The sequence below is a fragment of the Nilaparvata lugens genome, chromosome 13, assembly GCF_014356525.2.
Source record: "Nilaparvata lugens isolate BPH chromosome 13, ASM1435652v1, whole genome shotgun sequence".
NCBI classification, from domain to species: Eukaryota; Metazoa; Arthropoda; class Insecta; order Hemiptera; family Delphacidae; genus Nilaparvata; species Nilaparvata lugens.
Window position 1 is genome coordinate 22,878,013 of NC_052516.1, and position 13,277 is coordinate 22,891,289.

General features: G+C 32.2%; 1 protein-coding gene across 1 annotated transcript; it reads right to left on the minus strand.

Annotated features, from left to right (window-relative positions):
* Positions 1-1,539: 1,539 nt before the first annotated feature.
* LOC111044035 (ran-specific GTPase-activating protein) lies at positions 1,540-13,238 on the minus strand. Its single transcript, XM_039440104.1, has 7 exons — positions 12,968-13,238; positions 12,140-12,282; positions 11,176-11,333; positions 7,544-7,672; positions 6,931-7,014; positions 5,706-5,839; positions 1,540-4,771 (listed from the first exon to the last, which is right to left on the minus strand). The coding sequence occupies exons 1-7, from the start codon at positions 12,974-12,976 to the stop codon at positions 4,664-4,666; spliced, it is 765 nt and encodes a 254-aa protein (XP_039296038.1). The 5' UTR covers positions 12,977-13,238; the 3' UTR covers positions 1,540-4,663.
* Between the last annotated feature and the right edge of the window lie 39 nt (positions 13,239-13,277).

Consider the following 13,277-nt stretch of genomic DNA (forward strand, 5'->3'; position numbering starts at 1 on the left):
TACATTGAATTCTAAGGTACATTGGTTTTCCTATAGTGAGGTCCACGTTATAATGGAAGTGAAGAAAGATAGGAGAACAGCGTTGCTGATTCTCTGCCTTGCCACTGACTTCTATAGAAGATAGCTTTTACCGGTATATTTGATGTAATACTTGATTCTTGCTTGAAATGATGAATTAATTATATTGTATTCGTCAAGAAAACATATTTTTCAATGATTTAATATTACAAATTGATACAATTGAGATTGAATTTATTTTTCTACATTGTTGAAAAACGATCTGGCATCGTTTCGGAGCTGGAAAAGGATAGCGTTATCAGCTTTCTCAAATGATAGACAAGGATAGCAACACCAATTTAATTAAATATTGCCATCATAACGTGGACCTGACTACTTTATGTAGTTTTCACCTCATAACTTTTGAAAGATTCGTTCTATCAAGATTTTACAAGGATAATGATTATAATATGGAGTGACCTGGCATTTAAAGGATCAGATGGATATTAAAAATACGGGTCTATCTACACAAATCCTTAGAATCTCATTCTATTCTAATACTTTTTTAAACAGTACCGTACCGTAGTAGTATAATTCCTTCTACAGTATCAACAATGTAGCAGAATTGCCTTGAAAGTATGGATACGGGTACGCATTAGTAAAGAATATATTTTTCTCTGTGGTATAGTTGTATAGTTGAAGCTTGAATATAGAATGGGTACAATATTATTGATGCACAATAAGTGAGTTATTGCATAAATTTCAACGTGAGAATTAACAAGTTGCAAGATGTTACAGTGAATGCAAAAGAAAGGGCACAATCAGACAATCAAAAAGTATGTACGGAGTTTGTGAGAATTATGGGAACAGCTTTTAATGTTTCTTTAGCTTTTCAACTGAAAGTTATTCTCCAATTAGAATATTATGATCCCAATGAAAATGTCATTGTAAAAGAAAAATTTATCATTTTCCATTATTTTAAGAAATCTGTTTCAGTGTTGTCCTACTTTAGGGCCTCTCTGTAGATGCATATTTCTAATAAATATTTCATGATTTAATAACTAATAATGTATAATTATGTTTGTATTTATACTTCAACCACATTTGTATAAAACTGAAAAAATGAAGCATATAGCATCTTCGAATGTAACATTTATGGGGAAAAACCCACGACCCTCTATCCTTTGAGGGTATTCCTTCCTCCCCCCTCATTACTCTTGGTTTTCGCCCCCCCCCAAGCAGTTTGGTGAAATGGCGCCACTGGATCCATGTACCTAACGACTGTTATTAGGCAGCCGGGACCCTATTAATATGTTAATAAGACCTTATTAGCTTGTAACCTTATTATTGTGTAAGCAGCCGACGCTTGTAATTAATGTGTCGTCCATCCGATCGAAACACATAATTATGATTGAAGTCTTGATTTCCACAATAATAACAAAGCCTTAATCCTTGACAAGATATTCTGTGTAATAAATCTTTTCTCATCTCAATATCACTTTTATTATGGGAAGGAAAGATACTCAAAATGAACAAAAACCGTACATTTCCACAATTTTATTAAGCAAAACTCACATACATTTTACGGTGGTACGTCGTTGAAATTTACAACATAGTATAAAGATAGTATACAATATCTTTACAAAAATAGACACACATCAAAATATATATTTTCTAGATTTACCCTACATCAAACACAGCATATATAGGCTACCCACATGTTGGCACATCAAATATATAATATAATGTATCTAGAAATATACTACATGTAAGTCCAACAATGTTAAAAATTACAAAAATATTCGACATAATTTTCGTACTCGGAAATATTGGAGGGCGAAAACTCCTTCATCATGTGTCTTGAAACCTAATTGTCTGAAAAGAAATGGGGTTATAGATATTGTATTTCGATATGTACTGAATTTTGCTGTTGCATTTTATTGTTTTGCAAAACTTTTAATACAAAAATTCAAGAGATAAACTCAAATTTTCAAGTTTATACAATTTTCTTGCGAAATTTTGAACACTTATAGTACCGTACAGTTGAAAATTTCAAAAATCTGATAAAACAATAATATATAACTTGAAAACACCTTAGTTTTTATGGACAAATATACTATTTTCTATGGAATGGAACTAGTAGTACGTTTTATTCATTTCAATCATGACTATTACTAATAGTAGGTTAGAAGCTAATATTTTGCAGAGTAGGCTATTCAAGAGTATAATAAAATATAACTGTAAAACTAACTAATCGTTAGAAATGATATCAAATGATAGAATGTCAAATTTAATCAAAGATCGAGACTTGATTGTAGATTTCAACTTCCCACCTCCAGGTCTACCTTTTAACTGAAAAATCAATTCATTTTTAACAATAAATTTTATGATAAATGCTTATCTGGTGAATCATGACTTGTCGTTTGTTAGCAAAAACTGATTGAATTAGAAATTTTACAGAAAATAAATCTTCAAAAGTGAGGTACTTTTTGTAATTTATACATTGAAGATTTAAAATTCTAACTTTTTTATATAGAAAACAGATATACAAACCAAACTTATCTAAAGGAACTTGTCACTTTATATAGATGGTAACATTATAAAATCATTAATATAGTGAGTACTTTGGAAAGATATAATTGAAAACAGCTATTCAAATTGGACCAGTAAAATATAAATATTCTAAATATTTGAAACTTACATCATCGAGTTAATTACAATAGTGGGGAAATAATAATTTTAAAATCAATAATTGACACTATTGTCATTTATTTGTCAATCATATTGCATAATTGAACATTTCTCATGATAAAAATAACTTTTTTCTCAACAGCTCTACATATTAAATAGCTGAGGGTTACCCTTACGTTCATGCTGAAAGCTCATTCTAAAATCAAGAAGTTGGTCCTACTTTTTAAAAATCTTATAAGTTTGCCGAAATATACCAATAGGTTTAAAAAATATCAGATTTGTTATAAGCAATTAATATGATAGGATGAATCTTCTGAAAATATATTTCTTAGTATACGTTTTATACATTTTTTCAAAAAATTGATCACCGAAATTTACCAATTTTACAAAAATAGAGGAGAATGGAATTTATATTATTGATACTTTCTTGATCAAAACCAAGAATTTATCTTTTTATTGATAATTCAGACAACTTTTAATGTATGAAAATTTTTTGCCTCCCAAAAGTACAAAGCTAATTGAAGAAATATTTTTCATCAAATGGAAAGATAAGTCAAAAATTGAAATCGAACAAGACAGGCAAGATTTATTTTTACAGGATTCATCAAAAAAAGACATCTAAACATTTGGTTTTAAAACCTTAAACACTTGTTAAAGCAATCGTAGAGTAATCTGTCATCTATGATCTTCGAGTATACTCTCTCTCTCTCTCTCTCTCTCTCTCTCTCTAAGAGACAACCCTCTCTTCTATACTCTCTCTAGACTGCTCCAAGAGAAAAGTTGTACTCACAAATTGATATTTCTAGCAATCTAAACTTGGACATAGAGTCAATTGCCAGAATGTCTAACTTTAGATCTAAACTCTAGCTTTGATTCTAAACTCTCTCCAGACTACTCTACAAGAGCAACAAGTAGAATAAAGTGAATTACTTACATTACTCAATTTACGAGAGCATCAAGTGTTTCAGCTAGACCAATCAAAACCCAATAGCGTCAACTTCCTATAACCTACTCTCATTATACTGCAATTCTACTCAATTCACTAAAGCTTAATCACAACACTAACATTATAAGGCACTTTTTAGGCTAGTATAATTTTCATTTTAATCTTTCGTTAATCAAACTAAACGTCAAACTGTTCACTGACGGAATCAATCAATAGAAATCTATTAAGAAACTATTCACTGAATCAATCAATAGAAATCAATTAAGAAACTATTCACTGAATCAATCAATAGGAATCAATTAAGAAACTATTCACTGAATCAATCAATAAAAATGAATCAAGAGACTATAATTCACTGAAAGGAGTCAATCAATAAAACTCAATACTGGAGACACCAATATTGAAACAATGCTCACGTTAGGTTTTACTATTCATTCTACGAACAAATTTTGATAAAAAATTTCAAATCATCCAACACCTAACAACAACACAATTTATAATAATTAAATTATTTCTTATCAAACTCCTCAAATGTCGTTCTTAATAAAAAATGTTCTGAACCTTTCATTTACTTTTCAAATAAATCTACTATTATTATTTAATTACGCACAAATTTGACATATAAACCTTTGAAATGCGTCTATCTAAATAGAATATTTGTATTAATCTAGATTCTAGATGATGGATCTAACAACATAGCCTACATAACCACGGATTTTAATACATTCATACATCATTCATAAGCCATTACGCGCAAATTTATTGTAGAGAAACATTTGAAATATGTCCCTCTGATTCACCTTTTTGGATAAATCTAGATAAAAGTATTCAACAAAATACATAATCTCTAGTTTCCAGATACATCCACTTATCATCATCCATTATGCAAAAATATAACTGTATTTTATTGTACTTGTATAAAACATTATCAAATTAATCAACTAACAAAAACTTTGTTTTCTTGTAAAACCAGCTGCTCACAAAATAGTCAAGAGACCCTTGCACGACTTCCACAAGATCTAGGAGCTTCTACTTGGAAGAGTCCTCCTTGTTCATCTCCTTGATAGCACCCCCGGATTGGTTCAGATTGTTGGTGAGTGTGGAGCTCAATGACATCTTGTCTAGTTCGGATGTCACCTGAAATTACAAAATTATTTCAGATAATTTATAATATACTGTAGATGTAACTACAATAATAATCATACAAAACATCGATCAATAGGTACACTACATCTATTGCTCCGACAAAAATTATACTATTACAGATAGGGCGAGACCATATTGAGCGTTTTTTCCGGAGTTTTTAGAGTCCGCAGGGCAGAAAGCTCTCTGATTGGCTGATTTGGTTGGCGCCTCAAAAACCGACTGGAAAAAAATTCGAAAAAAGCTTAATATGATCTGGCCTTAACAATTGTTACAGTTATCCCATATAGTTGATAATCCCGTCAACATGATACATTATTATTCCAGAAACATAACCAATAAACTTCAATGACGGTTTTTATTTTTTCTCAGAGTACATAGTCTGGGATTTTGTAAGCCCATCATTAAGACATCATTTCAGTTCCACCCATTGTAACATTATTATGATCGAAAGCCGTTGTAATAACGGGCCGAAACACACGAGGCGTTTTTCAGAAGAGTCGGCACGACACGACAGGACATAAAGCTCTTCCATTGGCTGATTCTCGATACGCCAACCCAATCAGCCAATCGGAGAGCCGATCGTGCCGACTCGTCTGAAGAAAAAACGCCTTGTGTGTTCCGGCCCTAAGTTTCTTACGAGCTTCTGTTATGTATTTGTACTGGTTTTTGGCCAAATAGAATAAAATATTGATTACTAGTAGGTAACCCAGGCTCCACAAGGGTCCAATTAAAATCTTGATAAACTGAAAACTTGACCTACTGAAATTGAAATAGGCCTATAAACATCCTCGGTAAATGAAGAGTCTATATGCAAAATTTCAAGTTAATTAGTTGAGTAGTTGAGACTTGATGATGCGTCATTCGTGAATTTCCTATCTTGTACGTGTATAAGCCAATTCTTTCCTTTATTATAATATAGTTTCACCTGTTTAAAACTGCTATCCGCTTCTTTCTTATTGTTCGTCTCGTTGTTTTCATCACTGCTTGTTCCGTCTTCTTCTCCCTCTGCTTCATCCTCCTCCTCCTCCTCTTCATCTTCTTCTTTTGTTTGGAACTTGTCTGTAAAAGGAGAATGAAAAAAACAATTATTAGACTACAAAATCCATTATCGCAATTTGATTGAGATCACTGGATGATTAGACTGTGTTGTGTAAGTTATTATTTTGTAATCAATTAGGCTATAGTGGAATGTTTTAGTCGACTTTAAATACCTATTCAAATTAATCTTATTACAAATGATAAGTTTGAATTCATTAGGGGTCTTCACAATGTTGGAGTTAGCTGGCTAAGTCGAGCTATTTGCTAACTCCTGCTATTTGCTAAGTCAGTGAAGTGTTGTGTTTCTTTTCTGGCTTGCAAAATTACTCAAAAATTTCCAATCTGTAGAGATTTGAGTGAAATTGTTTTGTTTTTAATCAGTTTTTAAATATCAAAATTCAAAATTTTTAGTTTAGTTATTGGTTTTGAAGTGGAAATTGGACTTTTGGAAGTGAAAGTGGAATCTTAACCTTATTCTTTTTTGAAACTTTTATTTGTAAAAATTTGGGAGAAGACAGTTTTGGGCTATGCCTGTTGTCTTCTCCCAATCATATTATATTTATTATAATTATGATCTGTAATGCCAATGGAATAAATAAATAAATGATATAGTAGTACGTTGGAAAAAAATTAGCAGACGAGATAGCAGATAGCGCAGGTTTCATTCCGCTAACTCTAGCTATTTCTGTTAAAACGGCAGCCATATTTGTTAGCAAGAGTGAGGTTATATTCTTTGAGTTACACAAATTAACCGCTTTGAGTGCTATTGCAGTTAGCTTATAGCAGTCGCTTTTAGATGGTGCGTTCACAATCCAGAGTTAGCAAATAGCACTTTAGCTGGCTAAAACAACATTGTGAAAACCCCTATTTTATAATATGAAAATAGCGTCTAGGTTGAAGCCTATTGGAACAAAACTTGTTCAACATAAGTTTGAATAGGATAATTTTATAAATCACATCACATCATTAGGAGTGTGATAGTAGAAGGGTTAAAATATTTTGGACAGTGGTAATAATTTTGTAATGTGGTTAGTGAATTGTAATAATTAATACATTTAATTTTGTATTTGAATCCCACATGAATTAATTGACATTATTCTCCAATAACTTACCATCGTAGCTCTTTGTGTATATCTCGCATTGATTGGCAACTATAGATTTGGCTTCTTCGAAATGTTCTTTCCATTTTTTCGCATCTGAAAACAACACAAATCAGCTCATTAGCAAACTTGAATTTAAAGTACAGTAAAATAATGTAGCATACACTTAACAGTGGAAAATCTATACTTTCAGTGGAACAGTAATCTATTAGAATAGTATTTAATAATATAAGCTTCTATTCTCCAGTCTCAAAAGTGATCTAAAGCTGGATTTCAACACAAAAGTTACAATGAACACTGAAAATATAGGAACACTGATAATTTTCTACAAGTTCTAATGGGATTATTTATACTCGTTCGGTCGAAGAAAGAGGAAGAAGATGGTGAAGAAGAAGACAGGGGAACAAGAAGATGATGAAGAAGAAGATTTGGAAGGAAGATGAAGAGGAAGAAGACAGGGGAGGGAGGAGAAGAAGACAGGAGGACAAGGAGAAGAAGAAGGAGGAGAAGAAGAAGGAGGAGAAGAAGAAGGAGGAGAAGAAGAAGTCCGAAGGAGGAGGAGATCGAGGAGATAAAGGCGAAGGAGAAGGAGAAGAAGAGACGAAAATGTCGTAATTTAACTCACTTTCGGCATTGGCGAATCGGATAGCTAGCAATTCAGATTTGGCAGTTTCATCTGCAAAGTCGGCCAGTACTGACCACACCCACGCTCGGTCCGAGCCACAGTTCGGCTGCAGCTCCATGAATGGCGTCACTTGAAAAACAACACCAATAAATGTATAAAAATAAATTCATTAAAGATACATTACAATCAAAATCATTTTCTTCAAAAAACAAATTTACAGTATAAAATACAACACTTTCACAAAACTTGTCTAACCTAATCCTTATATGACAATTTACAAGACACATTGAGAAGAAAAAATCCCTGCAAAGGTTTAACCTGAGCGCAGGAATGAGTTGCTATAAATAACATAATAACAATATCGAGGGAAACAGGATGTTGAAAAACTACTCTATAAAATGAAAGAAATTAATATTAAATATACAGACAGTTAAAGTTAATTGCAATAATTCGTGAAAATAGAAATGTACAAAATATAAATTACAAATATTGAACAGCAGCACAACTCATGATTATAAAATGATGATAATCATAGCATATAATTTATGTAAACAGTATCCACTATGCTTAGCAATTTGAAATTTATATACAATATAAAAAGAAATGGAAAATCACGTAGTTTAATTCATGAATCAGTTCAAAAAACATTGAAAATAAGAGGGAAAGGTATTCACTACAAAATAATACATTATTCAATAGTTACAAAAAAGTTTGATATTTGTTATTTCTAAAGGTTATTATAACTTTGGAAGGAGAAAATCTTTGATCAATACAGAAAGTATAGGATCTATAGTGAATGAATTTTACTTGTATCAAAATAGTTTTTCATTGAGCTTGAATGCTACAATACATTTATCCAATTCATGCCTAGTTCTACTGTTTAATCTGAAATTGACAAAATCAAAAGGTATATGATTCAGTAGTCTTTTAGCTACAAAGACAAACTGCCTACAGCACACGTCTAACACTGTACGATCATTCTGAAAAGTAATGCTAGATGGTCTCAAATCATACATAGTTTCTCGAAGTCTGAAGTTATTTTTGTTTTTTATTATATATAACAGAAGACTCTTTGTATATAATTGTCTGACAGTTAATACTTCGAACTCATTGAAAAGATCACTGCTGGGGTAACGTCTTGGTTTGGAAGTAATTGATTTGATTAAAAATTTTTGTATGGTGAATAATTTATTGAGATCGATGTTTCTGGCTCCTCCCCAGGCTATTATACCATATTGCAGTACTGATTGGGCATAAGCAAAATAAACTAGACGAGAAATATCTTTATTCTTTAGCTTACCAATATTGTGAAATTTAAAAATTAGATACCTCAATCTTCGACATAAGCTATTTATCTGTATATCCCATCTAAGATGGCGGTCAAGAATTATGCCAAGGAATTTAGTTTTTGTAGCACTCGCTATTATCGGGCAGTCACAGTTCACCAATCTGTTACTAAGACAGGTATGTGAATGAATTTTAATATTGTTGAATTGATTAGGTTGGCCGGTTTGATTTGGAGAGAAAGTTAAATAAGTACTTTTTGTGGTGTTTAATGTCAAAGTGTGGTGATCCAAGTATGCCTTAATTTTACTGAGACCATTTTCACTAACTCTTTTCAAGTCGTTCCAGGAGTTAGTGGTGAATAGTAAAGTAGTGTCATCAGCATATGATAAAATTTCACAATTTTCTATTTCCAGGTTAAGCATGTCATTAATATAGATGAGGAACAAAATTGGTGATAAAACTGTACCTTGCGGGAGCCCATAGTCTGATAAATTAGCTTTACTTGTAACACCATCCATAGCCAGAAATTGGGAACGACCTTGTAAATAATTCTTGAAAAGTTCCAGGGGTACACCTCTTATGCCTAGGCATTGCAGTTTTTCCAGAAGCATAGAATGTGGGATAGTGTCAAATGCCTTACTCAGGTCCAGGAAGACTCCCAATGTCTTTTTCCTATTATTAAAATTATTATATAAGATCTCCACAAGTTTGACAATAGCATCTTCTGTGCATTTACCTTCTTGAAAACCAAACTGATTTTCGTGAATAATATTGTGTTTCTTTAGATAGGTTAGCAGACGGCTTTTAATAACTTTTTCTATTATTTTGGAAAAAACACTTAAGAGACTAATCGGCCGGTAATTTGATGGATTTTGAGGATCACCAGACTTGAACAGTGAGACGATAGAGGCTACTTTGAAATGTTTAGGGAAAACACCCTCCACAAAACACTTATTTATAATAGCTGCTAACGGTTTAGCTACAGAATTAGCTATTCTTTTGAGAGTCATGTTTGATATTCCATCTATACCGGAAGCTGAACTGTTTTTAAGTGAGGCAATGAATTGTAAAATTTCTTCCTCGTTGGTAGGAAATAGAAAAAAAGAATGCGGTGAATTAGTATTTCTGTGTGCAGAATGTGTGCGATTGTTGCTGTTGGATGCTTTCAATCTCTCTGCAAAGATTCTACCTACATTAGCAAAATGATTATTCAAGACTTCTGGGTCAATTACAGGATTAGATGTGTTCTGTTTACTGCCTATCATCTCATTTATGCAGTTCCACGTTTTTTTACTATTACCCTTAGATTCTTTGATTTTATTTTTGTAATATTTCAGTTTACATTGTTTTATCAAATTATTTAATAAGTTTCTGTATTTGGTATATTCTCTTTTGAGCCTGGTATTAAATGGTTGTTTAGTGAGCATCTTGTGCTTGTGCATCTTGTGCATCTTGTTTCGCATTTTATCTCTAGTGCGAATTGAGTTAATAAGTCCTTTAGTAATCCAATTTTTTAATGGTCTGAGTTTGTGAGGTATTGATTTTTTTGTAGAGGCATTTTGTATGTATGTATTTATTTTATTAATGAAAACAATAGTGGACTCTTCAGCAGCACCGCAGTAGACATCAAACCACTTTTCGGAATTCAATCTCTCCACCAGAGATTCAAAATCAATCATAACTCTGTGATTTGGAACTCCTTCGGTTACCACGGCACTGGGCGTGCTTAGTTGAAGACATGTAGAGTAGTGATCGCTTACATTAGTTTCAAAAATAATACCACGTATTTCATTTGAATCGAATGTAGTATTTTTTTAAGAATATATGATTCAAGCCTGAATTGAGCTGTACTCTGGTAGCCTTGTTTATATAAGATTTAAAACCATATGTGGACATAGTGTTAAAATATTCGTTGGTTGTTCTACTGTTGGAAATCAAATCTATATTCAGATCACCAAGTAGCACGATATTCCTATGATCACGAAAATTATGTAAACATTTATCTATCGGTATCAATCGGTTTTCCCTCTTCATATTAAAAGTTATATCTATCGGACTATAGTGAGTCTCCAGTTATTCGTTACGGCGGTGTAGAATTTTGTGTTTCTTTCATGGTTTTAAATTCTTTCAAATAACTCAATATTTCTTCATCATTTCAAGTGATAACAATATGTTTCTCGTAATAAGGAAGAAGAACCTGTAGCAAGTGTTGTTATATCATTTTAATTATGCAAAATTAAAAACTCATTCTATTGGAACTATTAAATAAAGTTACAAAATTCAATCCTGATCAGCGAGGTACTTTTAGATTCTACAAACAAAGTTTACAATGTGCTAGGTCTCACCGAAATGGTTGGCGCATATCTTGAGCGTCTTGTCGCGACGCATAACGACACGAACCGTGTTGCGAGTCTTGTGTCGCAACAGTTTGACGTCACCCGTGCCTCGCTCCTTCCATTCGCCGGGCGCCTCGCTCGAGTCGAAACGGAACAGTTTCGCGCGGCTGCAACACAAAAAAGCTGATGAAATTAATGAAACACTAGAATATTGCCTTAAAAATCACGAATATATTGAAAATTTACATACAAGATTCAACGCCTATGGTATCATCTTCAGTGTGAAATAAAATATTGACGAATAAGAGAAAGAAATGAATGAAACACTAAAATATTGCCAAAAATATCACGAATATATTGAAAATTTACACACAAGATTCAACACCTATGGTATCATCTTTAGTGTGGGATAATTAGCAAATAAGAAAAGGAAATTTAAATAATTTTCAAAAAGAATGAAGATATTTTATAAAGAAGATATTATGGACCTCACTTTAAAACCATGATAAAGATTAAGTATGATGATTAAGAACACTGACTCATACTTCGTATTTTTTAAGGAAATAGAAGACACATGGAAGAGAATGAAATACCTAGTCTAATGTAGAAGAAAATTTAAATGAAATTCAAGTACATTGAGCGTATGAGATGAGGAACGTGATGACGACGTACGTTATTTCTAATTTATTATATTGTGACGTGTTCCACGTTATGATGGCAATGAAAGATAGGAAAACAGCGGTGCCGATTCTTTGTATTTTTCAGAGCTGATTCTCTACCCAATTTTTTCAAGTTGGGTAAACTGAAGACCCAACTCATCAAACATCCCCATGTCAGCCGCCTAGTCAGATTCATTGATGGGCAAGAAATCATAATAGTGAATGGCCCGTTTAAAACAACGTAAGTTATTATGTTGTGATTATTTCAGAAAGGAATATAATGATTTGATAACTTGGCATTTTTATCCACTTACATTTTAAATAGTTCCTCCTCATCTTCCTCTAGCGTAGGCACCTGGACCTCAGGCAGTGATATGATTGGCTCATGATGAGTATGGTCTTCCTCCTCTTCATATGATTCATCCTTGTCTCTCCCATTTCTGACGATGGCAAATTCCTGGGTAAAAATAATGAGTCAAACAATCATCACCCAAAAAAAAATTGAATGAAATTTAAACAAATAAGTTAAAAATAAATGAATAAAATGAAAAGAGCAAATTTACTATATTTTGTGGCTTAAATTATAAGCACACATATTCACAAACTAGCCTAGTTGAACGTTAAACATTGTCAACTAGGCTAATAAACAATACTGGCAACCTCTTCAATTGTAATTGGTTGGATATAATTGTGTTTGATGAAATAAAACGAGTTTTATAAATTTCAAAAAAGAGTGTGAAAAAAGCATCAAGTATCTAAGATAGTCTATTAAAAGGTCTACTTCTTTGTTCTTTGAATTCCGTTGGTCATTACTTTCAAATGATAACGATAGCAGGGTTGTTGAAAACAAACTAGGTCAAACGGCTGTATAATTATTTGTACGTTTGAAATATATAAATATTGGGGTGTATTTGAGACGATTAACAAAATGAATTGCAGTTGTTGCAAAATATATATTTAGAATAATTGGAGTTTTAGCAATATTATAGGCTATAGAGCAAATTAGACGTAGATTTTGGTTAGGGTTTGAAAAAAAATGCTACAGTGATTAAACAATAATATTACAAAATGTAAATATAGTTCAGAAATTAATAAAACGTTTTTGTAAAATGACCAATCTTTTCAATTTTTTGAAAACATACCTCTGTCATGATGTTTGTGTTGGGGTTTTAGGGTTAGAAGGTGAAGATGTTTCCTCACTTTGAAGTAAGTGATGAGTTTTAAAAGATCACTGGATATGGAATATTTGAATAACTATTAATATGAATTATGAAAAAAAATATTATGGAGAAAGTTTCAGGCTAAAATAAGTCTTTATTATTGTAAAATTTGATCGTAAATCAACTCTTTTAATGCAACACAAATCACAAACGAAGTACGAACAAACATACGCCGGCCATGCTATGCATAAAATACAGGTTGACCAACCACATTTTTAATCGATAGAGTATT

Bases quoted from the DNA above. Each gene is read 5' to 3' on its own strand.
- LOC111044035 (XM_039440104.1), bottom strand. The intron at 11,334-12,139 runs GTAAGTGGATAA...TTTGTGTTGCAG, and splicing joins GAGGAGGAACTATTTAAAAT to CCGCGCGAAACTGTTCCGTT. The intron at 7,673-11,175 runs GTGAGACCTAGC...TTGTTTTTCAAG, and splicing joins GATATGCGCCAACCATTTCG to TGACGCCATTCATGGAGCTG.